Source organism: Lytechinus variegatus, chromosome 13 (genome assembly GCF_018143015.1).
Source record: "Lytechinus variegatus isolate NC3 chromosome 13, Lvar_3.0, whole genome shotgun sequence".
Classification (NCBI taxonomy): domain Eukaryota; kingdom Metazoa; phylum Echinodermata; class Echinoidea; order Temnopleuroida; family Toxopneustidae; genus Lytechinus; species Lytechinus variegatus.
The window spans coordinates 24,093,163-24,121,155 of record NC_054752.1 but is presented as its reverse complement, the minus strand read 5'-3'; the positions used below and the strand labels follow the sequence as shown (position 1 = coordinate 24,121,155).

The 27,993-nt window shown below is 37.2% G+C and overlaps 2 protein-coding genes across 2 annotated transcripts; one reads left to right on the top strand and one right to left on the bottom strand.

Annotated features, from left to right (window-relative positions):
• Window positions 1-973: 973 nt before the first annotated feature.
• LOC121425975 (adhesion G-protein coupled receptor G6-like) lies at window positions 974-27,993 on the bottom strand. The gene is made up of 17 exons (XM_041622105.1): window positions 27,917-27,993; window positions 27,527-27,604; window positions 25,289-25,354; window positions 23,992-24,124; window positions 22,590-22,708; window positions 21,569-21,751; window positions 19,727-19,909; window positions 18,284-18,400; window positions 17,460-17,560; window positions 16,381-16,506; window positions 7,421-7,766; window positions 6,144-6,334; window positions 5,382-5,558; window positions 4,382-4,491; window positions 3,581-3,843; window positions 2,874-2,940; window positions 974-1,650 (listed from the first exon to the last, which is right to left on the bottom strand). The coding sequence occupies exons 2-17, from the start codon at window positions 27,588-27,590 to the stop codon at window positions 1,086-1,088; spliced, it is 2,811 nt and encodes a 936-aa protein (XP_041478039.1). The 5' UTR covers window positions 27,591-27,604; window positions 27,917-27,993; the 3' UTR covers window positions 974-1,085.
• Window positions 11,693-15,622, top strand: LOC121426953 (echinoidin-like). Its single transcript, XM_041623370.1, has 3 exons — window positions 11,693-12,327; window positions 13,838-14,012; window positions 14,868-15,622. The coding sequence occupies exons 1-3, from the start codon at window positions 12,182-12,184 to the stop codon at window positions 15,105-15,107; spliced, it is 561 nt and encodes a 186-aa protein (XP_041479304.1). The 5' UTR covers window positions 11,693-12,181; the 3' UTR covers window positions 15,108-15,622.

Sequence of the window (27,993 nt, the reverse complement as noted above, 5' to 3'; positions counted from 1 at the left end):
ACAAAATGCGCATGTGATACATAACATACAATGTTTTGCATGTATAGGAAAACAAAGTTTAAACAGATTTGATTTGCCTCAATCCATCAAAGCCTACCATAAATGTAATCTTTGCATACTCATAGTGCCTTTTAACTGGTGCTGATATTTAAAAAATTGAAATGATGAAATCGAAAAATGGCCTCTTAAACATCTACTTGAAAATAGATAAAATATTCAGCATACAAAATTTCAAAATAAAAAGAATAATTTTTATCCGGTATGCCCAATACAAAATTGTTAAGTTGATATGACTATCAGGACTACGCTTTTTTGCTTCTGTTTCAACTAGGTTCATATCTACTGCAGATAGCTTCTGTAAGAGGATTTTTTTCAGAAACGGGTCCTGTTTGCTATTTCCTAGCTGAAGATGCAATTATTCTTAGGGACATGGGCCTTGGGAATTTGAAGCGGGGGTTCTGAAGCACCCCTAAGATTTTCCTTGGGAATGCTGCATATATTATTTCCCATAGGCATCACCCCCTAGAATTCTGGAAGGTGTGGAAAATCGATTAAATATAGCCAAAATGACCTTCATCTTGTATTGAAACCCTTTTTTAATTGGTTTTCAAAGTTCTCGGAACCTAAATTACCTCCATTTTGTAGTAAATAAACCCCATTTTTTCTTATCAATTTACATCAGCACCCCATCTAGAAAAAAGTTCGCAGGGCCCTAGACTAGGGGCTCTGCTCCCCTCCCAGGAAGGTTAAAAAATACGGAGGCCCGAGACATGTATTATATATATAAATATTATATATATATATAAATATTTATATATATAAATATATATATATATATATATATATATATATATATATATATATATATATATATAGGCATATCCCTAATATTCAAATGGAAAAATGACGTCAGCTTCAGTCAGATCGCCTTGTATCTGCTTTGTTCAGATTTAATCATATTTTGCTGTAGGTAAAGTTACTCTTTAAGGCTAGTCAAATTCTCTTGTTTTTAAGTAATCAATGACTAATTATTTGTCCTTTTGCAATTTTTTCTTGTACTTTATTGTGGACTCTGTGCTGATCGGTCACTTTTTAGTATGGAAAGATGTGTAAGCATTTGGGATCGCAGCACTCTTGGCATCAAAGACGGTATCTTGCGTTCCAGTAGAGTACGAAATGGTGGCATTTGATGGTCGTGAAGACGTGGAGCTTGTGCTCTTTCCACGTGATCCACCCAATCTTCTGCCCGTCAGTAGCCGGATGACACGGGATGATATACGGATCAACTGTTGCCGAACCTCCGGAAGACGAATGCAGAAAAGAATGAAGATGAAAACGCCTTGCAGAGAGGTGAAAATGACGAAGAGAACGGCGAAGAAGAACCGAGCGCCACCGATCGCCATGAATCCACACACCCAGCTTAGACCGACCAACGTCCCGATGGCAACCGCGTTCTGCAATCGGCGAAGTAGCTCAGCACGCCGACCCGCGGCATTCGAGTCTTCCATCGTGTTGGTAAGCGACGTCATTTTCCTTCCACATGTCACTTTGTAGATGACGATGGTGAAGATGATTGTGTTGATGGTGAGGATAAGGGCGATGGGAAGCAACTGGGCAAAATAGAATGACTCCAATGGAATCATGAAGCAGCTGAAAAGACACAACAGAAATTATGACTATATACAATCGCACGGTTTTAATTCGTTTATCGGTGTGACTAATCATCCTATTAATACTAAAATGCTGGTTTTATGCAGATGTTTATTTTCATTTTTTTAAATGTCTCAGATCACTAGTCTCTGATTTCTTTAAGGCCAAAAATCTATCAACGAGGGAACAATACTGCCCTAATCACATATGATGGGGTGTCCAAACTTCGCGCACTTTTCAAAAATATTCAACAGGCTTAATTTTGTCCACAAATTATTCATAATTTATACAAAACCAATTCAAGAAATAGTTACCACATTGACGGCAAGATCGTAAACTATAAAATCATGGACGAAAATGTAAAGTAGGTCACGCGGTTTCGCCGGTATTGCGATCTCAAAATTCTATTCCGATCGGCGAATGCGGGCTGTGCTGGAAAACCGTTCAGAAAAAGTGTGACCTAACTTCGCGCACCAAAGCTTTTGTGGAGATTTAAACAAAGACTCAAGCTCAAAAAGTGAAATATTTATATCAGATTGATGGCAAAATGCTATGGAATCGGTTAGTACCACATTTAACTCACATTTTTTATGATTTCTGCTTGTAAAATGGTGATATCGTGATGCTTGTTGCTTTCTTCAAAACGGGCGCTAACGGTGACAAATTTGCCGATCTTTTGCCAATATTTTCATGAATACTGGACTAATCCTAAAGAAACTTTCAGCGAAGGGTAATTTTAGGTCGCTTTTCACATTGATGATGTCAGATTTTAAGGATATTGGCTAGTTTTGGAGATAATGACCGTCCGCGAAGTTTGGACACGCGCGAAGTTTGGACTCACTGCCATACATGGAACGCAAACATTTTTTTGGCGGCAATCGATCGCTAATTCCAATGGACATGATGGAGGTGCCGTATCTGTGTTCGATACCCGGCACGGTACAGTATTATGCCCATTTTTATAATATTGCATAAAAAAATGCTGTGTGTTATTAGTGACGTAAAAAGCTCTTCTTATACCGGGGGGGGGACATAAAATGGGCCAACTGTATGAGGTATACTTTTACGGTGCGTGGGTGTGCATGTGTGTGTGTTTTTTGTGTAGTGACGTAATAAGCCAAACATGTTTTACGGGTGCATAACATGATAAGCCTATATTGGGAGCAATATCTGACTTGAAAATGGTCGAGCATCGGAGTCAAATTGTTATCTTGTTAACTTACTAGTCTGGATTTCTGTAAGCGTTCAGGTCTACGGCAACGGTAATACAAACATTAACCAGTGGACAACCTGCAAGAACAAATAAAAATGATGTAGTCGCTTAAACGAAGCATAGGAGAACTGGAAAAGGGAGCACGAGATGTAAGGCTAAAAAAAACCTAACATGTTAGAGCTGTAAAGAGGTGACCTGTACCCATGCATATTCTATAATCATGATAAAGCGGCTTTCCTCTTTTCACGTCATGTCCTCATAGTCGACCAGGTAGACAGGTCTCACCCTTTACTTGATGAATATTTAAGTGACCCTTTTCAGCTACCAATGTATATTCATTCTTTATACATGTTACTAGAGTTCCCTTAACTTTCACTTTATTGCACAATCATCAATACCAGTCTCGCCTTGGATTTCCTCCATTTGATTCTATTGCATGCGATTCAGAGTTCCATGGGAAGATATATATTTGAGATATTTTATATTTTCTTTAGTAAAGTTAGTTTGCTTTGAACGTTCATGAGGAGGAAAATAGTTATTCACTCATCAAAAAATGTAATGCTTACAAGTGATATCTCGAGAATGTTCACGTGCTGAAACGTAAATAATTCCTTATTGTCTGAAATCACTAAAATGCCCATCTTTCTTTTTCTTTTATTTTGAATTCAATGATTACATTTTTACTTGAATTGAATGGTACAAGGTGTTCATTCTTACCCCATGCAAAGAAACATGATTTCAAAAGCATCTTGGGCATGTACGTGTTCACCACTCTAACGAACATTAGATACATGCTAAATGCCTCGACACCCATCCACGCTACTGCTGCTAGGCTGAAATAATGCAGCATGATTGCGATCACTGTGCAACCTAGTCCCCAGGACGGTTTGTCCACGCCAACGACAAAGACCAAGTAAAGACCGAGTAATGCGGAGCTGAGGTTGATCATTATCTGTTGGGGAAGCCTCCGACGTAAACTCCTGAGAATTTGAAAGCAATCGCATTAGAATTATTGAGAACGAGAATCAATGGACATAAGTTTCATCAAGCTTCTGCCCCCCCCCCCCCCCCCCCCCGCGATGTCCAAGTAGTACCAAATAAGACAGAAGAAAAATGATTTTTTTTTGAGAGAGAAAGAGAATTATGCGCAGTGTAGATATAATTTTCACCACTGACATTTTTTAGGTAGTTTTTTTTCTAAAGTATCAATATTAAGTGTATGATCAAGATGATTTATATTGCTTGAACCATTGTACCGACGATGAGTTAATAGGCTTTTCGGTTTGCACGTCAACTATTGGACTAGTACTTCTTACGCCACGTAAGCAGACGATAATATGTATTTACTTGCGCATGCGCTATGTATCGCTGAACTTAGTTCATTCTACCGAGTTCTTATCCATGCAAACAATGTAGACTATTAAGGCTTAACTACGTATTAGTGAAGAGAAGAAGTAAACGTCTAAGTCGAGAAACTAGACATAGATGCTGGAAAGATTTTAATTTTTTCAATCTCACCTTATGCCAGCAAGGACTCCGATCGTAATGATCAAACAGATAATGGAAACGCTGCATCCTAGTATACTAATGATATCAAGGGTCGTCGAACTGAACCCTCCTTTGGTATCCTTCAATAACAAATTAACAATAATAAATTCCGTTAATTGTCACCATTCACATATTTCAATGTACTGCAGTGGCGTACAGATGGGGGGGGGCTTGGATGCGCTTGCCCTCCCCTAATACTTTCATGACCAAGAAAAAAAGAGAAAAATTGAAAGAGAAGGGTGAGTTAAATTATTTTCTATATATGAAGTCAAAATCTATTACAAAATTGCATTTTTATAATTTAATGTCGATATTTTTTTATCTATCGCCTCGCTTTCTCTCATTTTTTATAAACTTTACCCGATACGTCACATCTGGTCCCCTGAAGATTTTTTGGCTCATTACACCATTTATGTACTTTGAAACAAAGGTAATTGCCACTTGGTTTACAAAAGCTTCAGAGACTGCACGCGGAACGATTTTGAAAGTGGAGTGGTGGGTTGAGCCAAGAGTGTTGAGGGCTGAATATGCTAAAAATCGCAATTCGATGCAATTTCACATTTTTTGTGCATGGTTGCTGAAAACGATGGGGGTACCTCCCTCCCCCACCTGGTTCCGCGGCCTCTGAGGTCGTCTTGTTTTCTCTAGGTCACATCCTATATGTTGTTATCTTATTCATTTACAACCAATTCGTCAGAAATTTGGTCTAATTCGCCATTTTGCCAATTTACGAAATCGTCTAGTTTCCTTTTAGGCTTTATCCAATCCGTCTAATATCAACTTGGTCAAACGCCAATTAGTAGATAAGATTACATGGGTTATTTAATGGCATGAAACAAAATTTCATTTATAATGGTCCAATTTGACAAGAAAATTAAAACAAGACAAAAAGGGGGTAATACACCAATTATTGTAGTGTAGACAATCATTCATCAATAGTTCTTGGTAATACTGAACAATAGACACAAACCAATAATACAGCAAAACTTGTTAGATGGGTACACTGGCATGATAACGATCCTCTATGAGAAAGTTGGCCAGTTTGGCACCCCTCTTGAGACCACACTCCTCCTGGCACACCCCTATAGCTTTTCCAGAAGACACATCGGGGGACAATCTCATCTTTTGTTCTGTCCGGTATAAGATCCTAATTTTTTAAAAGAAATGAAAAAGGCTTTGTGAGAGGGGGGTATGTGTATAGATATGTTTGTGCAAATACTAAACAAAATTGAGCTAGTTGAGCGGAATTATATATATAATCTGGAATTGACACGTCTTTTGATTTGAAGGCTGTGTCAAGAAAAAGGCGACAATTGCATGCAAGATTCCTGTTTCCATAGTGAAAGGGTTCGTGAAAATAGCAAAAATATTTCAGTTGCACAAATTGTTTGAAATCATCCCATTTGCTGAAACTCTTTAGTTAATGGGGGTTGTTTACTTAGTATTGTTATTTTATATAATAAATGATAGCAATATGCACAACTGTTGACAACATATACAGCAAAGGTAGCGACAAGTTTAAAGATGTATTTAAATAGGTAAACATTTTGAACTTTCTTACAATTTTCCATCGTTTGTCTGATGATTTTATACTTTTAATCGAAAATAGAATACAGCCGTGCACTGCTTGATTTGTCTCGAATTGTAAATTCTGATCAGTACAAAGATATTCTGCTTCTTAAAGCTCTAACAAATTTACTGCCTTAAAAAGTAGAAAAGCTGAAATTATTACCCTTTTGAGTTTGAAATTCAAAACCACTGCATCAGAGAGATTTTTAATATCAACTCCCTCTACGGTAATAGATAAGACGGATGAGGCTAAAATGGCGTCCTCCTTCAATCCCTCGTTGGTTGACGAGTTCGAATCAAATAATTTGAGAGAATCTAATACAAATACACTGACTGCTACGTGATTATTCCCATCTGAAGTTGAAGAAGAAAACAAATTCATGCACACTACAGCACGAAAAAAAATCTCTGGGGGTTTTACGACATATATCATTTAAAATTTGAATATTTCTTCATGGTTTACCATCTAATACACCTACAATTACTTTTCTTTCGATTAATCAATTGATGCAGATCTTAATCAAATATTCTTTCTTAATCGACATTTAATTTTATCTCTAAAACACCGAGTACATATATATCAAACGTTAAGGAGAAAAACATTGCCTCACAGGCCATTTATCCCCAAGGTTGATCTTATTTCGCATTTATATTAAAACTAATCAGCAAATATTGAAACGTAAGGAAAAACGCTCACAATATTACCTGGTGGGTGTTTCATAAAGCTGTTCGTAAAGTTACGTACAACTATACGCACGACTTCAACAAGTTCTTAGGTCATAGGTCACTTAGCACGGGAAAGGAGCACCCGTCGTGCGTAAAGTCATTCGTATCAGGCCCTATCTCACCAACGGAGACGTCGCCGCGACAGTCTCCAACTTATCAGTCGCTGCAGTCGCGGAGACGTCGGAGACAAAAATGGCTAGCGCTCTCACCAAGGAGACGTCTCGATGGAACGTTTGAAAGATCATACACCCGACTTGGAGCAGGAGGAGGGATATCAGCACGCGTTCAGTCACGTGGTTTCTGAAGTGGGTCAAACAGTGTGAAGAATTGTCGCGGAGACGTCTCCGCAATGTATTATAATTTTTTTTTGGTCTCCAGCAGGTCTTCGCGATGTCTCTGAGACGTCTCTGAGACATCGCTGAGACATCGCGGCGACGTCTCAGCAGTCGCGGATATCATTAAGTCTCCGAGACGTCGCAGCAACTGAGGGAGACTTCTCGGAGACGTCGCGGAGACTAGAAACAGTCTCCAAAAATATTAAACATGTTTAATCTTCTTGCGACTCCTCGGAGACTCTGTAATTTTCATCAGACGTCTCAGAGATGTCGCGGAGACGTCTCTGCAACTAGCAAAATTTGTAGTCGCGAACTAGTCGCGAACTAGTTTCAAGCCCAGTGAGATACCCCCTTACGAACGGCTTTATGAAACACACACCTGGTAAGAAATCCAGGATCTCTTCTGGCAAGAATACCGATGATAATCCCTCTTCTTTTCCGGTCTCCTCGCTCTCCTCATTGGATGAAAATGTGATGACGTCATCGTCCTCATTGCGACTAGGAGCACTAATACTTGCCGTAAGGGGGAACGCTGTTCTCTGTACCTTTACCGCCGCTACAACGACGTTCTCGCCGCGGAAAGTTAAGTTGCTGCTGACATTTGTTGCCTGCAATCGACCAATGAAAGCATTGACGGACGACAAGATCGAGTCCGTCGCTCCTTGGCTGTCTTCAAAGGTATTACTGTCTTTGTCAAGTATCGTATCTACCAGGGCCAAAACTTTCTGGAGGTCAATAAACAAGTTTTAAAAAATGATAATAATGACTCTTTAAAAAATTCAAGCATCGAAACACTGCTAATTACTGTCTATCAATGGCGTAAGGAGTCTAAGATTAAGAGGGAGTAGAACGTTAGTATACGGGGGTACTATCAGTAGGCGTAAGGAGTTCAGCAGTGGGCGTAATGAGTACACCTTTTTGATGGGCAGAACATTCGCATACGATGGTCGATTAGAAATACTACTTAAAACCAATTAAAAATGTAAAATATCGCAAATATTAGTTTTCAGTAGTGTAATGAGTCAAACATGTGAGGAGGGCAGAATTGAATACGTGGGCAGGGGATTTTCTAAATAGTCACTCGCAAAGCGCAAACAAGCGAGAAATAAATTATAATCTTTACATTTTTGTTTCACCTGCATAGCAGAGTGAGACTATAGGCGCCGCTTTTCCGACGGCGGCGTCAACATCAAATCTTAACAGAAGGTTAAGTCTTTGCAATGATAGCATAACTTAGAAAGTATATGGACCTAGTTCATGAAACTTAATCAAGAATCATTAAACATCCTGACTGAGTTTCAGGTCACATTACTGAGGTCAAAGGTCATTTAGGGTCAATGAACTTAGACCATGTTCGGAGAATCAGCATCAAAATCTTAGCCTAAGTTTAAGTTTTTGAGATTTTATCATAACTTCAAAAGTATGTAGACCTAGTTCATGAAACGTGGCCATAAGGGTAATCAGGAAGTACTTAACATCCTGCCTGACTTTCAAGTCACATTATCAAGGTTAAAGGTATTTAGGGTCAATGAACTTTGACCAAGTTGGGGGTATTTGTTGAATTACCATCATATCCTCCAAAGTTTATGGATCTGATTCATAAAACTTAGACATAAGAGTAATCATTTAAGTATCACTGAACATCTCGTGCGAGTTTCAGGTCACATGACAAAAGTCAAAGGTCATTTAAGGTCAATGAACTTTGGCCATGTTGGAGGTAATAATTAAATTGCTGTCATAACTTTCAAAGTTTTTGGATATAGTTTATGAAATGTGGACGTAAGGGTAATCAAGTATCACTGACAAGTCTTAGGTCACATGATCAAGGTCAAATATCATTACGGGTCAACGAACGTAGTATTGTATCATTATGCGAATGGTGTTTTCTATGAATAATTACTTTATAGTAGTTTTCAAAGGCAGCACTGCTGCTATATTGAATCGAGTAATGCAGATGAGACTGCTAGAGGTGTTCCACTTTTCTTTATAACCGGATCTTGAAAAACAAATTTGTAACCGGATCTTGAAAAACAAAATACTTGAACATGAAAATTAATTGGATCCACTGAAGAAAATCTAATCTCTTAGGAAATGTAAAACTTTATAAACAGAAAGAGTAGCTACTACCCTCGCCTTGAATTAAAATTTGTGGGCCCCCCCCAAAAAAAAAAAAAATGTTATTTTGGATATGATATTCATCGCGTCAGCTTAGTTTTCCCTCGGCTCAAACTAATCTAAGCCAATTAGGGATGGTGTTAAATTTCGTTGGTAAAGTGTATTCCTCCCTGGTGTCACAGAGATATTGCGGATGCAATGGATGATAATTTCCATGATATCAAGTATAAATAACACAATCATAACGCTGCGACAATTTTAGATAAGTTTCGCCAACGGCCTTCATCGAGTTATTCCCTCCAATAATCAGATAGTTATCGTCTGCGGTATCATCATGGAAGGACGCGGTAAGTTCGTCTCGGTTTGGGCGTTGATTCTCTTCGTCGGTCCGTCCGTCGTCAGGTTTTCTGGAGTGGATGCAACGATGTGTGGATGCCCACCGCTATGGACTGGCTTTGATAGCAATTGTTACCGGTTAGTTATTTTTCATTTTTCTCGACAGCGTATTTTCGCAATCTCTGCGTAGACGCTTAATTCAATTAACGCACTAAATAATGGACGGCCGAGAGGTTTTTGTCGAAAGTTGGTGGACCGGGACCAGGGGCGTCGATCCATTTTGCAGATTGGGGGGGGGGGCAAAATCATGAATCAACGTTGCAAAGGCGCTCGAACACACAACACATCCACGCACACACACACACAGGCCTTATATATATATATATATATATATATATATATATGACTCATGAGAAAGAGACACATATCTCGCCAACAAATTATAATGCGAGCGCGAAGCGCGAGTTTAAATTTGATATTGACCTGAAAACATGAAAAAGGTATATACCTGTTTAGGACTGTTTGTCGTAACTCATGAGGAGGATACATATCGCACTACCGTACCCAAATAGTCCGAGTGCGAGCTGAAATTTCTTTATATTCTGACATTAAAGCTTGATATTCTAAGCATTTTTCGTAACAATGATTAAGATGGGCAACTAAGACAACAATAGACGCAAGCGCGCGAGCTGAAAAATTTGCTATTTCGATCTGAAGAAAATTGAGTTTGATAAAAAAAAAACAAGATGTATATCCAACCAAATATCATTGCAAGTCGAAGCGTGAGTTCTTTTGAGGTATACCTGAAAACGAGACATTCTATTCACCAGGGGCGTCGATCCATTTTTCAGATGGGGGGGGGCAAAATCACGAACCAACTTTCCAAAGGCACTCGATCACACACACACATATCCTATATATATATATATACATATGCCTATATATATATATATATATATATATATATATATATATATATATATATATATGCATATATATTTATGTGTGTGTGTATACATATATATGACTCACGAAATAGAGACGCATATCTCAACAAATTAATGCGAGCGCGAAAAGCGAGCTGAAAATTTTTTGTATTCCAATCTGAAAAGCGGACCTTTGGAGCACGATTTTAGATAAAGAACGAGTTGTGTATCTCAATCTCACTTGCTGATTTCTGTGTAACATTACAATCTTATTTTATTTTTTGCACATGCAGAATTATTGGGGGGCAAAACGATGTGTTTGCCCCCAAATATTTTCATTGGTGGGGCGATCGCTGCCCCCCCCCCCCAGGATCGACGCCTCTGCTATTCACCTATTTAATCATGAAAAGTATGGGTTTATTGCTAAAGAAGTGATGCGAAGCGCGAGCTGAAAATTTTTATATTCTACTCTGAAAAACGGACATTTTGAGCACGATTTTAAATAAAGAACGAGTTGTGCATATCAATTTCGCTTGCGGATTTGTGTAACATTACAATCTTATTTAATTTTACACATCCGGAATTATTGGTGGGGCAAAACGATATGTTTGCCCCACTAAAATTTTCATTGGTGGGGCGATCTCCCCCCCCCCCTCCCCCCTGGATCGACGCCTCTGACCGGGACAGCAGATCGTCCGGTAATTTGGAGCGGACGAAAAATTGCAGATGATTATGTTGCGTGTCCACAGTCCAGGACGATACTTGTCTGTTTGTTCGTTTTTTTATTTCCGTCATAAAAATACATAACAATACATATATATATATATACATGTAAAGAGATACAAAGGAGTAACATATGCATTCATAATGAAATAAATTCTAAACATTGGTTTAAAACAAGATTAATGATTGAAATATGTTAAGGAAGTTAAAAGATGAAAAAATAAAAGATCAAACTTAAGACAAAAGACGGTTGGATAACCCATCGTCAGCTTCACCAATAATAATTATGTTCAGCTGGCCTTCCATGCGGACCAAATAAAAGAGAGAGAGTCGGAGAGGGACATGAGAACATAAAAGAAAAGACAAAAGAGGGAGAGGAAGGAAGAAAGAAAAGAAAGATGTTGTTGAAGGTTTGCATGGTGGCATGTACAATTGCTGATGTGGTTTACAGTACAGTTTAACTAAACTTAAGTGACAACTATATAGGTTATCTTCCTGGAAATGTTTTCTAAGTGTTCGATTTCAAATAATATTTATGTTTCAAAAAGTGCATTGTCAGAGACTGAAACCGGATCTTGACAAACAAAATACACGAACATGGAAACTAGAATCGGATCCACTGAAGGAAATCTAAAATTTACTTAATAAACAGAAAGGGTAGCTACTGCCCTCGACTTAAATGACAATTTTAGGCAGAAAACTGGTTGGTATTTGGGATATGATTTTCATCACGTCAGCTTAGTTTTCTTTCTTCAATTGAGGACTGTGAACTCGCACAGCCACATTGCAACCCAAATATAGCAACAAGATAAAAAAAAATGACGCAAATTATTCCGAGCCAATTTAAGGCGTTGTTAAATTCCGTTTGGGAAAGTACATTCCTCCCTGGTGTGGCAAAGATCCCGCAGATGCAACGGATGATAATTCCATGATATCAGTTATAAATAACACAATCACAATAACGCAGTGGCAGTTTACGTTTCACCGACGGTCTTCATTGAGTTATTCCCGCAAACAGTCAGATAACTATCGTCTGAGGTATGATCATGGAAGGACGCGGTAAGTTCGTCTCGGTTTGGGCGTTGATTCTCTTCGTCGGTCCGTCCGTCGTCAGGTTTTCTGGAGTGGATGCAGCGATGTGTGGATGCCCACCGCTATGGACTGGCTTTAATGACAATTGTTACAGGTTAGTGCTTCTGTCTTCGTAATTAGACCTTTCTCCATGTTGAATTACTTCTAAATTAGTATTTTATAAGGCGACGTTTACTACGTGTGTTTCTATACAGTGCGTATAAAAAAAAGTTTACACTTTGAAAAAGCCCTGTGAATTAAAAAATATACAACATGTGGTTAAGTTTCCCACATAATATTCTTGGATTCCTTGCGAAACATTTCTCATACATTTCCCTTGCACTTTGAATAATAAAATAAAACAGGTACATGAAAGCATTTTGTAACAATTAAAATTAAAATTTTAACACTTAGTAAGCACAACCTTTACCCTTTTTGTGCCGGCTGGATCTAAGGACATAACTAAATCTAAACAAAAGCTTATATCAGACATCTTCAACATTCTTTCACTATTTTTATATCACTAAAAGTGGATTTTTATTTCATTTTTCATTTAATACTTGTTTCTCCACACTTTTCCCAAGCATGACAATGATTAACAAAATGAAAATCAAGCCTAAGCCATTTCATGAAAATCACAGCTCAGTATAAAGCAAATATCGTCACGGTGGCCTAGGTGTGTGGGGGAGTGGGGTGGGGCACAATGGCATTCTTCGTAGTGTTTTGGGCAAGGAAACGAGTTTAGAAAGGTAAAACAATATCTTCAAATCAATTTAACTTGCTAAATTTCATTTGTTCTTCATGATTGATGTCTACTTTTATTTGCATAACTATAAGTTCTGCGCAAATCGTTGTTCACCAACTTTTTAAAAGTAGGTGGTGCTCCCCCTAGTGGAAATATTTTTCGACAGTTATATCGTCATTTGCTTTAATGGATCTGTAACAATGTTAAAATGCGGAAAATCTTCGGATATTACAAATGTACGATGATTTTACAGGACTTTTTCTAAGTGTAATTTTTTTATACGCATTGTATAAGCGCACTGTGTTCTGTTTATGGATTAAAGGCCTACTTGGCATGCTGGGAGGGGGGGAATTGTATATAGATTTTTGTCAGCTTGTGCACTAAACACCGCTGTAGTTCATTGGGGGTACCCCCTTGCCCTTTATACACAATTCATGGCATATGTAAGTGAGGTTTTATTTACTTGATTTGAGTACACCCTCCCTTTTACACCGAATCAGGTTCAGGCCGCTTTGCAATGATTCGGAACAAAACGTCGCTACAGAGAAAGTTAATTTACAAGAAATACAGTGAATGGGGTTATGCGTGGGTATGATTGCACGAGAGGGTGGGTGTCTGTGTCGGAGGTGTCGCTTCAGGGGAGGGGGGCAGAGCGACTGCCCCCCTTCCCCATGTTTTGGCAAGTAGTGGAAAAATCTGAGGGGTAAGTGTAAAAAAAGAAAGAATAAAGAAGAACATTTGCCGACCAAATTAAGTTTATTATTGAAATCGGACAAATTACACTTTTATAGACATTGTGATCTGTAAAAATGTATATACTTGTTGTATATTACACTGGGCTTCTATATATTCGTTATATGCCACCGTATCTTATGTTTAGATACTTTTCTTCAGAGAACATGACCCATTTTGATGCCGAGCTAGCCTGCCAAACTTTCACTACACCATGTGGCGAGGAAACCTCTTCAAGTTCTGTGGGTCACCTTGTTTCTATCCATTCCCAAGACGAGATGGACTTCATCTCTGTCATGTACGAGACACTAAGATCCAAAAGGGTATGTATCGCTAGCGTACCGTGATTTTGTTTTGGTCTATTTTTTTTTAGTTGGGTGAACGGTAAACATGATAAATAGGCAATTGCTTTCGGAGATAGAGATGAGCTTTACCAGTGTCATAATAAGACAACAAATTAGGGGTCAGACACATTGGCAGCGGAAGCCAAAAATTTTAGGCGGGAACACCAAAAATGTGTTGACAAGCAAAAAAAGGGAGGCTATCAAGCAAAAAATTTAGGGGGACGCAGGAAACAAAACTGAAACGAAAAAAAAAGGTTTTCAACTAGATATTTAGGGGGGACACGTCCTCCCCGCTTCCGCCGCCTATGGTCAGACATGGCGTATAAGGCAAAAATATCTTAAAGCTGCGAGCGAGCAAAAATTTAAGCCTTTAAATAGCTTTATACATAATATTGATAAAATAATTATATATTTCACCCCATTTCTTTCATTTTCTAATTTTTTTCTTAGTCACGAAACTTTTCGACGTTTACGATCCAAACCCCTCCCTCTTTTAGTTGTCAAAAAGTAATGGGAAAGTGCTTCCGGAAATGAAGGTCACCCTTTTTTCGTTTTAGTTAGAAGGCATTCTTCGTTTATAAAAACATTTTGCAAGAGTTTGGGCACAACAATGTAATTTACATAAAATGTACAATTAATTTACTTATGATAATAGAAAGATAAATGGATAAGTGGAGGTTTGCAAGGTGGGGGTGTCAGGCGAACCTTGGGCCCCTACACGCCAGTGTGACTAATCGTAGAAAATAGCCCCAATCTTTATGTTACGGGGGCACACATCCACATCTGACAGCAAGATCGAACAATTTTATTTTCTCTTTATTTGCTTTTGCGAAGCCGGGGCTAGGCACACGGGTGTGGATCGGCCTACACGATCGCGCTCTGGAAGATTCTCCGGATTGGACGGATGGAACGCAATACGATTATTCAAACTGGGCACCTGGCCAGCCTAACGATCAAAATGGAGCAAGTGATTGCGTCTTCTTTTCTAAACATCAACTTTACAAGTGGAATGACATTGCATGCGGCGTTTCTAGCCGTGTCGAAGCTTATATCTGTAAGATTCGACAGTGGTAATTTGTGTACCACAATGGCAGTAGACAGCGGGGGGGGGGTGGTCATACACGGTGACAACTACACTTTGAAAACTCTAATTTTTTACAGAATATTTGACAAGATTCACCGAGAGAGTTCACGGAATCCTTCAATTTCTCTTTACAATATTCGAAAGTGCCCCAATAAAAAACGCAGTCGCCTTGCTCCCTCGCTCTTGAGTTTCGTCAATACCATGATACGGGTACGTTCTGCCCCCCCCCCGCGGACAAAAAATGTGTGTACGGCCATATGTAGCAGTTTGGTTTATAGGCTATACTGAGGATTATACCCTGACTGTTGGTTAAAAGTGAGAAGGCCTACATGGAGATGAATTCATCACCTAGGTGTAATTGATATTCTAGTCATATTTTAATGTTTTCTTATATCGCATTTCTCAAAGAATACAATACATTAAAAAATTTGACTGATCTGGTCAATTTGACACATTTGTGTTTTAGAGTGTTTTGATGATGGTGACTGTCATAGGACGTGCTAAATGTGGATTAAAAGTAGGCGTAATATTATTCTGGAATCAGGAATCCGAATGTACAGAAACCCAGTAGGACTATATGATGTCTTATAACCTTTCCAATGGGCTCAGAATTCTTAGAAATGTCATATATTAATACATTTCATTCCTCATGAAACATTTTTTTATATCATGTTTGTTTCTTGATATTTTTGTAAGAAAAGAAATGTTTGATTTTGAATAAAATATTTCTATGGAAGAAAAAATAACATTTTAAAAGGCATTTTCTTGTTTTAAATGTTTTCAACTCTCAATACAAAACACCCACTTTGACTTTTACAAGATATAGTAAGAACGTCCCCCAACAAAAAAAACCCATACAAACAACATCTAAAAATATAATTGCTATGTATTATCTTTTAAAAGGCTCTTATAGTATCATCGGGGGAACGCCTGACGAAAGCATGAACATATGAGAGGAGAGCATCATACCTCTTAAATCTGATTTTTGCTCCAAGAAATTTTTTTAATAGAAATGCTTAAATCTCACTTAACCAATTTGTGCTAATTTATGAAAGAAATCGTTCTTTTTGTTTAAATCCGTAAGTAATGATCAAGGACATCAAAACAATTTCATCCAAGCATCATATCATCAATGATTATATTATATTTTTCTCTATCCTCTTTTTCAAGTAAAACGATAATAGAAAAGAACAATTAAAATATTTTTTAAAAATATTTATGCCTTTTTCGTGGAAAGGAATTATTCCGTTATTTTTGTTTTACCTTTGGCGTGAGACTGGTATCTTCAAGGAGTGAGGGAACGAAGTCGAGTTGGATGTTGTCGGGGTTCGAAATGAGAGCATCGATGGTAGAAGGCCGAGTTTTGTTGGAGTTGGCGTTAGATCCATTCTGGAATGTGTAAAATAGCAATAACATTTCTTACGGAACTACCCTTGTGAAAGAGTTCATGATCGTATGAAACTTAATAGGCAAAATCACTCTGTGTGAATAGACCAGTTCGTAGTTACTTCATGGGCAATTGTGGTCAAATGACCTTTCATTTCTTTCATCATGATAGGCAGATTTCAAAGCACGATATTACATAAGCTTGCCTTACATAGCAGGATGAAGAAATTGAATAGACCATGGTGACTAGAATAGCACACCAATGAACACTTAATGAAGGTATTTGTTGCATTCCTACTTTGAAACAATGTACTTGACAAACTGTGAAATACCAGTCGTTCGTGGAAGCATTGTTTTTTGTGGATGTAAATGAAAACGACAATCCAAAAGAATAATCAAGACATCAAAGTTGGTGCTTATCTAATTAGATTTTAAACCACCATGTCACTTTAGTACAAATGAGCTTCTTCTGATCATGTGTAGAATCTTTTGATCATGCGCAGAAAGGAACTACGAACTGGCTTATTCACACTAAGAACAAAATCGTTCAAGTTCGCCCCCTGAATGCCACACTACATGGCCGCACATGCAATCTTGGATTGCGATTCTTCCTGCGATGATCGCGTTACAACATCTACGATGAATGATTCTACGGGATTACAACTTCTTGTTTTTTTTCCAAATTCCACACTAATCAAAATCGTAGGGACTGCGATGCACGTAAAGGGGCTTTCACAATTGCTCGTGCGATCGTTTGCGATCATTTGGTCACAATATATGTTGCACACAATCGCAACGGTTGTAAGCAGTCGCGCCACCAATTGTGAAAGGGGCTTAAGAGAGCCCGTAAAATCGTACGATCATCGCACGGCAAAAGCTTGACCCTGGGAGCTTACGGGAGTCGAAGGTCATCGGGATCACCGAAAGGCAAATAAGACCGAATCTAAACTACTTACAGTTGGATTGTTGGTCAAGCATTGCTGATATAAAGGATCCCGCCATGAAGCCCCTGCTGTCTCGTTGTAATAACACAGACGGCTTACAGTGTGAAAGTGATCTGTTTGGAGAGTTTGAAAAGATCTATTGATTAAAAACCATTCACATCACGTTTTTAATGTAGACAAAAAAATAAGGCTGGAAAAATTCAAGACCCCTAACCTTTCGATTGATAATGGACGGCAGGTGTATCTTTACATTACTGTGATCGTACAGGGTCTTGTTTCATACTTGCCCCTCCCACTGAAATATTATGGGATGTATCATGAAGAGTACGTGGAGTTAATATCAGTTACGTGGCCTGCCTGCCCCTAAATTAAATAGGCTTTCCTATCTCATTCTTCATGAGGTTTATTGTCATCTTTCATGTGTTTGGACACGGAAGAAAAATACTCCATGATTTATTTTTATTCATTTGGATTATATATGTTATGGCTTTCCTCACAAAATATTTAGACCTACAGCTAAAAGTGTTGAAGGATGTTGTATCGTGCTAGGCGCCTTTATTCAAGGCATCTTTGGGAAGTTGATGCATGTAATTATAGATTCGAGGTTCGAGCACCGGTTAATTCTTTCCCGCCATGGTGACGTATTGATAAGGTCGGCCAAGATGCATATCTGACTAATTACACGTCATTCGGTAAAAACCCGACCATACACACACACACCCTCACGCACCCAGAACTCACCCACGTACACGTGATCACACACCCTTCGACCCATCCTCTCAAACGAACGCACACGCATGCACCCTCGCACAAATGTCTTTCATCATCTCACCAACCTGCGTTGCTTGTTGCGCAGATGATCGGGGCATTGGCGTGCTTTCCTACTTCCGTTTGGTTGAATATCAGCGTTTGACCGTTCGGGAGAAGCACTTCATCTTTTTCGCATTGTAAACCTAAAGCATCATTATATAAAATTTTAAAAATGATAATGGCAGGAAAAAATACTGATTGCTTGCCTGAAAAAATATTGAAATATGCGTGTATCCCTTTGATCATCTCTCGATCCAAATCTCGAAAAAGGCATAAAAAGTTTTGTCAAGGGTATAGAAGTTTATTGCGAAATACTAAATCTTGCCAAATCATCTTGATTCCTTATTATTATGTAGACTATTTAAGTCGACATGGCAAACCAAATATCTCGTCACGTAGATAGTCGGGTCCGCTGGATGCAACTGTTAGTCTAGTCATATTTGACTAACCTTTAGTCGTATTTTACGAGAAAAAAACTTATTTCTGACGAGAATATACGTCAGAAAAAAGACTAGATTTATCAGTTGCACCAAGCTGACTACAGATCTAATCAATTTGACTGATTGTTTTAAGAGTTTAGATGGCACTTTAAACTTCCTTACATGTCGACTAAAAACATGTAATTATGTAGTTATATGGCCAGTGTCGTTTTTACTACGTAGGCCTATTTCGAAAAGAAAATAAGATCTAATATCTCGTCACGTAAATGGCACTTTAGAGCTTCCGTACATAGAGGATATAAAACACTGTTTAATTTGTTTAAATAAATTTCTGTTTAATGTATGAATCTTATTGTAGTTGTGTGAAGGTTTAAATGGTTTGAAATCTGAAACAAAAAGTTTAAATATGTATTTCTGAATAAAGCATATTTATAACTGTTGAATAACTACTGTTGGGTTCATGTATACTAAACGGTGTTAGTATAGAATTTCAAACAGTGTTTTTACTGCTTACACAATCTTTATTTCTCTAAAGTTGTGTGCAAAGTAACCCGGCTGTATTCCTGTATATACTCTTTTAATTTTGTCCACTTTCTCCCCGTTTTCATCACACCAAATGTCAATGACTAGTAATTGCCCCACCCTGAGGCGAGTTCAGGGTATTTTGATAGGATCAGGGCAAGAATGCCAAATTTATTTGAAATTATTTTATATTTTGTTTGTAATCATTATCATGATCATTGTGTTCTGATTTTTTTATGTACGCTGGATTTCTTCAGTCTTGGGAATGTTTTTCTGGGCGGTTATTTCTCTCGATTCAATAAATACCAAATACTACTAGTACTACGAAACAAAACTACAGCAATGTCAATTTCCAGACCACTCTTTTTTATAATCTTCTATATTTTTCCTTTCTTTATTTCTTCCCCTTTTCTTTTCTCTCTCTTCTCTTCGGAAAAAATGGTCTTTCCCTGCCACCATGAGTTGCCGCCCCATCAAGGCTATAAAATTAATACTAATTATCAGTACCTATACATGAAGGAACAGGTCCATCCCATGATGCATCTGAATTCATGACAATGCAGAGTGGAGCATTGTGGGTAAGATTGAAACCTTGATCGCACTCAAAATCACATCTAGAATCATTGAGTCTCGAGCAAGTCCCTTTAATTCTACCGTTGTTAGGAGGAGTTAGAGGTGGGCATCGCAGAACTAGATTAAAAGAAAATAAAAAAAAAACTTATATATATATATATATATATATATATATATATATATATATATAAGAATAAATGCTTGTTAATATGGCTCTTAAATATGACGGGCCCAGTCAAATCTAATAAATTCAGATGAGTAATCCATGATACGTATGGACAATTGGTTAATGGGTCGTATCTCCTTCTGATTCAGCCACTACATCACCAAATTGATTGTTTCACAAATTTCAATGAAACATAATAAAATCTCAACCAAAGTCTTGTAGCCTATAATCCTAGATAATTTTGGTTTTCATCCAAGACGTGAATTCGAAATTGATAAAAGAGAATTACCACTTTCTAGTATCAAATATTACAGATGACGTTTTGAACTTAAAATTTACTATCTCGTAAATTGATTATTCTTTCGATTTCGAAAGGCAGGCAATCAATCGAAACGAAAAAACAACGAGGGTGCCTCACTGGTGGACCAGAAGGTGGGGGGGGTGGTGAAAAACCCAGGATATGCCTTCAAACATTTACCGGATGACCCTTGACCTCGGGTTACCAATTTACTCACCGCTTACCCACCGCAACTGTTATTCTAGTCATATATTTGACTAATTTTTAGTCGTATTTTACCAGAACAAACTTATTTCTGACGAGAATATACGTCAGAAATGTGACTAGATTTATCAGTTACACCCAGCTGACTACAGATCTAATCAATTTGACTGATTGTTTTAAGAGTTTAGATGGCACTTTAAACTTCCTTACATGTCGACTAAAAACATGTAATTATGTAGTTATATGGCCAGTGTCGTTTATACTACGTAGTCGTAGGCCTATTTCGAAAAGAAAATAGCAAGATCAAATATCTCGTCACGTAAATGGCCCTTTAAAGCCTCCGTACAAAGAGGATGTAAAACACTGTCTATTTTTTTTCAATAAATTTATGTTTAATATATGAATCTTATTGTAGTTGTGTGAAGGTTGAAAGGGTTCGAAATCTTAAACAAAAAGTTTTAATATGTATTTCTGAATAAATCAAGCATATTTTATTGTTTATAACTGTTAAACAAATACTGTTGGGTTCATGTATATTAAACGGTGTTGTATAGAATTTCAAACAGTGTTTTTGCTGCTTACAAATATCTTTATTTCTCGAGAGTTGTGTTCAAAGTAACCCAGCTGTATCCCTTTATACACTCTTTTAATTTTGTCCCCGTTTTCATCACACTAAATGTCAATGAGTATAGTGATCGCCCCACCCTGAGGTGATGTCAGGGTATTTTGATAGGGTGAGGGCAAGAATACAAATTTATTTGAATTTATTTTATATTTTGTTTGTAATTATTATAATGATCATTGTGTTCTGATTTTTTTTTATGTACACTGGATTTCTTCAGTCTTGGGACTGTTTTTCTGGGCGGTTATTTCTCTCGATTCAATAAATACCAAATACTACTGGTACTACGAAACAAAACTACAGGAATGTCAATTTCCAGACCACTCTTTTTTATACTCTTCTATATTTTCCTCTCTATATTTCTTCCCCTTTTCTTTTCTTTTCTCCTATTTCTCTCTCTCTTCTCTTCGAAAAAAAATGGTCTTTCCCTGCCACCATGAGTTGCCGCCCCATCAAGGCTATCAAATTAATACTAATTATCAGTACCTATACATGAAGGAACAGGTCCATCCCATGATGCATCTGAATTCATGACAATACAAAGTGGGGCATTGTGGGTAAGATTGAAACCTTGATCGCACTCAAAATCACATCTAGAATCCTTGAGTCTCGAGCAAGTCCCTTTAATTCTACCGTTGTTAGGAGGAGTTAGAAGTGGGCATCGCAGAACTAGATTAAAAGAAAATAAACAAAAAAAAAACTTATATATATATATATATATATAATAAGAATAAATGCTTGTTAATATGGCTCTTAAATATGACGGGCCCAGTCAAATCTAATAAATTCAGATGAGTAATCCATGATACGTATGTGCAATTGGTTAATGGGTCGTATCTCCTTCTGATTCAGCCACTACATCACCAAATTGATGGTTTCACAAATTCCAATGAAACATAATAAAATCTCAAACAAAGTCTTGTAGCCTATAATCCTAGATAATTTTGGTTTTCATCCAAGATGTGAATTCGAAATTAATAAAAGAGTATTACCACTTCTAGTATCAAATATTACAGATGACATTTTTAACTTTCGCTCTGAAATTAGGAAAATTTACTATCTCGTAAATTGATTAGTCTTCTTTCGATTTCCAAAGGCAGGCAATCAATCGAAACGAAAAAAAAAAACTTAAACTTAAGCACTAGGAGATTAGAAATAATAAAAATAATATAGGATATCTATATTGCGCACATATCCACCTTGTTAGGTGCTCAAGGCGCTCCTATATCCCGGCTAAGCTAGGCGTTCATAGCGCACACAGCTTCTTAAGGAATTACTTCCTACCGGTACCCATTTACCTCACCTGGGTTGCGTGCAGCACATTGTGGATCAGTTTCTTGCTGAAGGAAATTACGCCATGGCTGGGATTCGAACCCACGACCCTCTGTTTCAAAGTCCGAAGACTAATCCACTGGGCCACAACGCTCCACGAGGGGGTTGAAAACCCAGGAAATGTTTGCAAACATTTACCCGATGACCCTTGACCTCAGATTTCTAATTTACTCACCGCTTATAGTAAAGGTAACGATACATTCTGCCGTATTTCCCGATTCATCAGTGGCTGTATATACGATAGTGTGATTTCCTTCTGAAAATAGTGATCCGGACGAACCGCCCGATACTCCGCTAATAAAAATTAAATAAAACATATTGTATTCGTTGTAGCAACAGGATAACCGCAATAAAATAGGCCTACAAACAGTTCCTTACCAATATTATGCATGATCAGACTCGAGAATCCCCCCCCCCCCTTCTTCTCTCCCTCCCCCCCCCCCCCCCCTCTCTCACACCCCTCTTTATTTCCTCCCTTCTCTATCCATAAAGAGTAAAAATATGGTAGGGACACATCATGGCGTATGTGAGAAAATTTCTGAATAGTCGCGAGCTAGCGAAAAATTTTGTAATAGAATATTACATAAATGTACCACAAACCAGAAGCGAGGTAACAAAAGGTTCGCCCCTGTGATTTTGAATAATTGAAATATATATTATAGAGGAAGAAAAACATAGTTTTGAAATAAGAAAAGAGGAATAACAGGAAGAAAGAAGAATAGGTGTATAAAAAGAGATGCAGGGCTTGGTTGCATAAAAGTAAATATTATGGTAACTTTGCCATCCAATGGTAACTACGATGGTAACGCTAATCAACAGCCAATCAAAATCAAGGATTACATTCAAGTTACCATTGTGTCGCAAATTTACCATATTGGTAACTTTTACGCAACGGGGCCCAGATCTGGTTATCATGTATATATGACCCTTAAGTTTTATTCAATTTAGAAAAAATGTATTGCCACCCATCTACTGCATACACTGCCGTCTCCTAATTCACGTATAAAATATTTGTTAATGTTCCTATTTCCTATTGCCCTATAACGACTTCAGTTTTCTGTAATTTCATTTTTTTAATGTTTCCTTTTGAACTTTTTTCAAGTTGTAGTCTACATAGACCTCAGTTATTACTTGTTGACTCGTTTCTCACACGAATCACGGTAATGCCCCGTTTACATTGGGTTTACGATCATACAGGATGTCTGCCCTTACGATGACCGTATCTTGCTAATTAAAATGGCCCACGATGTTAGTATGATTTTCATGTTTCATCATCATCGTAGGATGATTAACCCGGAGATATATATTTTTTTCAAAATCTTAAAATCGTAGCACTTCAATAAATGTGAGGGACATCGTACGATCTCCATACAGTCTCTGTATGGCTTTGTCTTACAGTCATCTACGGTGCCCAGCACAAAAATCGCACAGTAGCCGTAAAATAAGGTTAAAAGAAAAATCGTAGCCAACTACGATGTCACAAAAATCTTAAACTAATCCATCGTACGATGATCGTAGCAAATGTAAGCGAGGCATTAGGCCTATTATACTGTGCACTAAAACACTTTACTGCTTACACGGTAACCGAAGTATCGAGGTCATCTGTTACCGTCGGAATCTCCCAAGATACAAATCTCGATGTGGTCGAGGTCGGAAAATCACCGATGTCATTCGGACAATAGGTAAAGGTCGGCGCCGTTGTATCTTGAACTAAATAGATGTTCACAATAACATGTCATTATATCATAGCAAAAATGAAATGCCATTGTATCACAAAAACCAAGACAAGATTCTTATTTTGGAAATTGCAATTAAGAATTATTTTCTTTTGACAGCGTAATTCTTTTATTTATGGATGCCCAGCACGTTCTGGCGAAAAATTTTGTTTAATGAAGCACGATTGTCTTCTTGTGAAATTACGTAGCATTATGTTGCTGTCTATGGGAATGTTATACTAAATGGTAAAATGAATAAAAACAAATTAACAAAGTCATACCCTTAAAAATGAAGTGTGGGCTAATATGACTTCAAGAATTAAGATTGAGATAAAATATTAATTACACCTGTGCAAATATCATGGTGTGTTTGTTCTGACTTTCGCATTGAAATCAGAGGTTCGAATCGCACCGGGACACTGCAACTTCCTTGAAGAGCATCCATCTAGACTTGGCCACTCTTTACCCGGTATAGGGTGTGATACAAAAGCCAATACAGTAGTTGGTCTATAGCAATTGCAATGTCCCAGGGAGTTGAGAATGTACATAACCTTTTGCGGGCAAGTTGGTGTCTGTAACACGACCTGCCGAAGTTAACAACGTTTGAAAATGTAAACAACGCTGATTATTGTATGAAATTTACACCAAATTGTTCAACGGTGTAAACACCTATGCTTGAATTATTGAAGATTATGTCCCTTATTCGGAAGTCAGGTTGACTAAATGCTAAAATTATTATTAGCCAAAAATCTCAAGATTTTGTGTGTATTATTTTCACATCACCATGTTGTGTTTTAGGAGTTTTTTTCCTCCATGCTTTAATGACAAAGAAAAATATTTTATTAATTTGATTGCCGTGAATATATAGTTGAAGTGCCAAATTCTGTCATAAACCAAACCTGTATCGTTAGAGTTTTGTGTCACAATTGGCTCTCCATAGTTTTACCACAACTTTAGACCAGAGTTTAATCCTGGGTTCAGAACCTGGGTTAAATTTAAACTTTAATTGTGTTTTAAAGATTTTAAACATTTGTTTAAACTGTTAAACAACTACTGTAAAATGCATTTAGTGAACAGCACTAGCTATATAACCATTTTAAACTGACCTTATACGGTGGCGAAATATTAGTATTACTATCATTATTAATTATTCACGAACCTGGTTCGTAATGTGGTAGCGGGTGACTTGGGACTGGTGCCCGGCGTCTTCTTCTCCTCCAAGCATCTGGAATTATTTAAGAATATGAAAAATACATGAATTTATCTGTTGAGGTTGCATGCAGCCCCAGTATGTAAATAAAAAAAAATATGATTTCTATGAAATGAAAATCACATATTCAGAAATTAATGTGATCTTAATAATACTTTTGATTTATTTTATATGAAATAAATCTTATTTTCCCTGACGACCCTCGCAACCATCCTATTTATTGTGTAATAGAGAATACCACTTATATATTTTTTTTTCATTTATGTAAGATATATTTGATGATTTATATACAAAACTATTGTCCATTATGTTGATGTCAAATTTCAGATATATATTTTCTTGTCCAGAATTTTGTTGTGAAAAATGTTGCAAAAACCAAGAAATGAAATGAAAATGAAAAATTTCAACGATGGGTGTTGAATATCTATTTCACATGGTTAATTAAAAAGAATGAAAAATGTAAAAACTTATACATAGTTATGTTAGGTCATTTCTAATTCAAATAAATGTATGGTCATGTGGTCGAGTAACCTAAGGTATAGGCCGACCTGATCAGGGTCAGATGTTCGATACCAAGCACGGCGCTTATGCCATCGAGCGTGATGTGGTTTTCGGTTTTGTTTATCAACTATAGTGAAATGCTGAAGATGCATAATAAAACTTGTGCATTCGTTATGTTAACCAGTCTTAATGAAAAGAAACCCTGGTATATTACAGCTGATCAAAGATAAATCAAAAGCCCTCTCTCATCAGGGGGTGTTTCGTCACGATTATTTTTCGCCGACAAATTTTGTGTTATGTTGTTTTTTGCTCTGAACTATCATTACCGGGCACTCACTTCCGAAATATGATGAGTTTCTTGTGACTCAGTTTCGTTCAAAGTTTTTATAACCCAATAAGCATTTCCTCATGATATAAAACTAACTCGTATAAAGGATTATGATATATTGTTACAACAGAATATAATACACCATTATAATTTATCATGCTCATCAATCTCAATGTGTAAACAATCAATTAAAGTGAGAGTAATGACAAGATTAAAGAAAAATGTCCCAGGGAGTTGAGAATGTACATAACCTTTTGCGGGCAAGTTGGTGTCTGTAACACGACCTGCCGAAGTTAACAACGTTTGAAAATGTAAACAACGCTGATTATTGATTAAAGAATGTGAAGATGAAGAGGAGGACTGAGAAAGAAGAAGAAAAACATGAAGTAGAAGAACATATTTCCGAGGTTTACTATATATTTAATTATAAAGATAAAATGATATTTTGCAAGCTGGAACCTCGTACTGTTTTATTGAATTTCCCCATATCAGCCGTAACTCGCCTTGTTTCTCATTCAATACGTGTCTGTCTGTACGAGAATGATTCAGAATTCATGATGATATGTCACCTTTAAACCACGGGACTCTTCATTACAAAACGAAAAGGACATAACCAACTTTCATTTTGATTCTGGAAAACAGGAAAGTAATCGCATATAATAGTTATTTAGTTACGGATGCCCTAAATGAAAAACAAGCCCGCCCAATGTTTTGTCTCGCCTGCTTTGCATAGCATAGCGAGACTTTAAGCGCCGCTTTTCTGAGGGTGACGGCGGCGTCGTCGAAATTGAAATCTTTACCGAAGTTAAGTTTTTTTTTTAAATGCCGTCATAAGTATATAGATTTAGTTAATGAAAATTTGACATAAGGATAGTCATTTATCACTGATCATTCTGCTTGGGTTTTTAGGTTACATGATTAAGGTCAAAGGTCATTAAGGGTCAATGAAGTTTGACCATGTTGGGGGTATCTCTGAAAATGTCATCATAACTTTGAAAGTTTATGGATCTAATTCATGGCACTTGGACATTAAGGGTAAGCAAGTATGATTGATCATTTTGCATGAGTTTCAGGACATAATCAAGGTCAAAGATCATAAGGGGTCAATGAACGTTGACGGTGTTGTGGTATCAACACTGAAATCTGAACCATTTTAAAAAAAGGGTTTTCACAGGGGTAATCAAGTTTAAAAGGGTAACTTCAATCTTACCCATTTAATTGGCTATAATGTATCTCAGAAATAGGTTCGAATAGGCATCTTTCTATATAAAATAAAGTAAGTAAATAGAATATATGGATGATTGCTTCATATAGTTGTGAAATGATTTTCTTAAAGGATTATTAATTATTTTTCTTACCAGTATCTCCGCAGAAGAGAAAGAAACACACAGTGAGCAAAACAAAGTTATCAAAGATCAACATCTCCAGGGTTATCGCTGAAGGAAAAAAAAGAAGAAGTTTGTGAATTTTAATCTAAATGGGGTTAAGGTCGTCTAAATTTATTGAAAATTAAAGGAAACAAACGTTTATACATTACTGCATTTCCAGTCATCTCCGACGAGAACTTGAATATTATAACTAATAGGCCTATAATGCAAATAGGTAGATCCCAAATAATAGGGGACACTCATCAGCACAGCCTATCGAACATTAAAACGATTATAACTGGTATACTTCTCATTAAATTTAAAATATTGAATAACATAATAATGTAGAAATTGATGTTCCTTTAACCTTAATCTATTTACCTTCTTATATATTCCGGATGAGCTCTGTACCGCATAATTTGATGGTCGATAGTGATTACTCCAGCACAGCACTCTTA

What these genes read in the sequence shown, in the direction of transcription:
- LOC121426953 (XM_041623370.1), top strand. Translation starts at nt 12,182, where the DNA reads ATGATCATGGAAGGACGCGGTAAGTTCGTCTCGGTTTGGGCGTTGATT. An exon ending in TTTAATGACAATTGTTACAG is followed by an intron (nt 12,328 to 13,837) that starts GTTAGTGCTTCT and finishes TCTTATGTTTAG; the next exon opens with ATACTTTTCTTCAGAGAACA. An exon ending in AGACACTAAGATCCAAAAGG is followed by an intron (nt 14,013 to 14,867) that starts GTATGTATCGCT and finishes GCTTTTGCGAAG; the next exon opens with CCGGGGCTAGGCACACGGGT.
- LOC121425975 (XM_041622105.1), bottom strand. Translation starts at nt 27,590, where the DNA reads ATGTTGATCTTTGATAACTTTGTTTTGCTCACTGTGTGTTTCTTTCTC. An exon ending in TCTCTTCTGCGGAGATACTG is followed by an intron (nt 25,355 to 27,526) that starts GTAAGAAAAATA and finishes AAATAATTCCAG; the next exon opens with ATGCTTGGAGGAGAAGAAGA. An exon ending in GCTTGACCAACAATCCAACT is followed by an intron (nt 16,507 to 17,459) that starts GTAAGTAGTTTA and finishes TACACATTCCAG; the next exon opens with AATGGATCTAACGCCAACTC.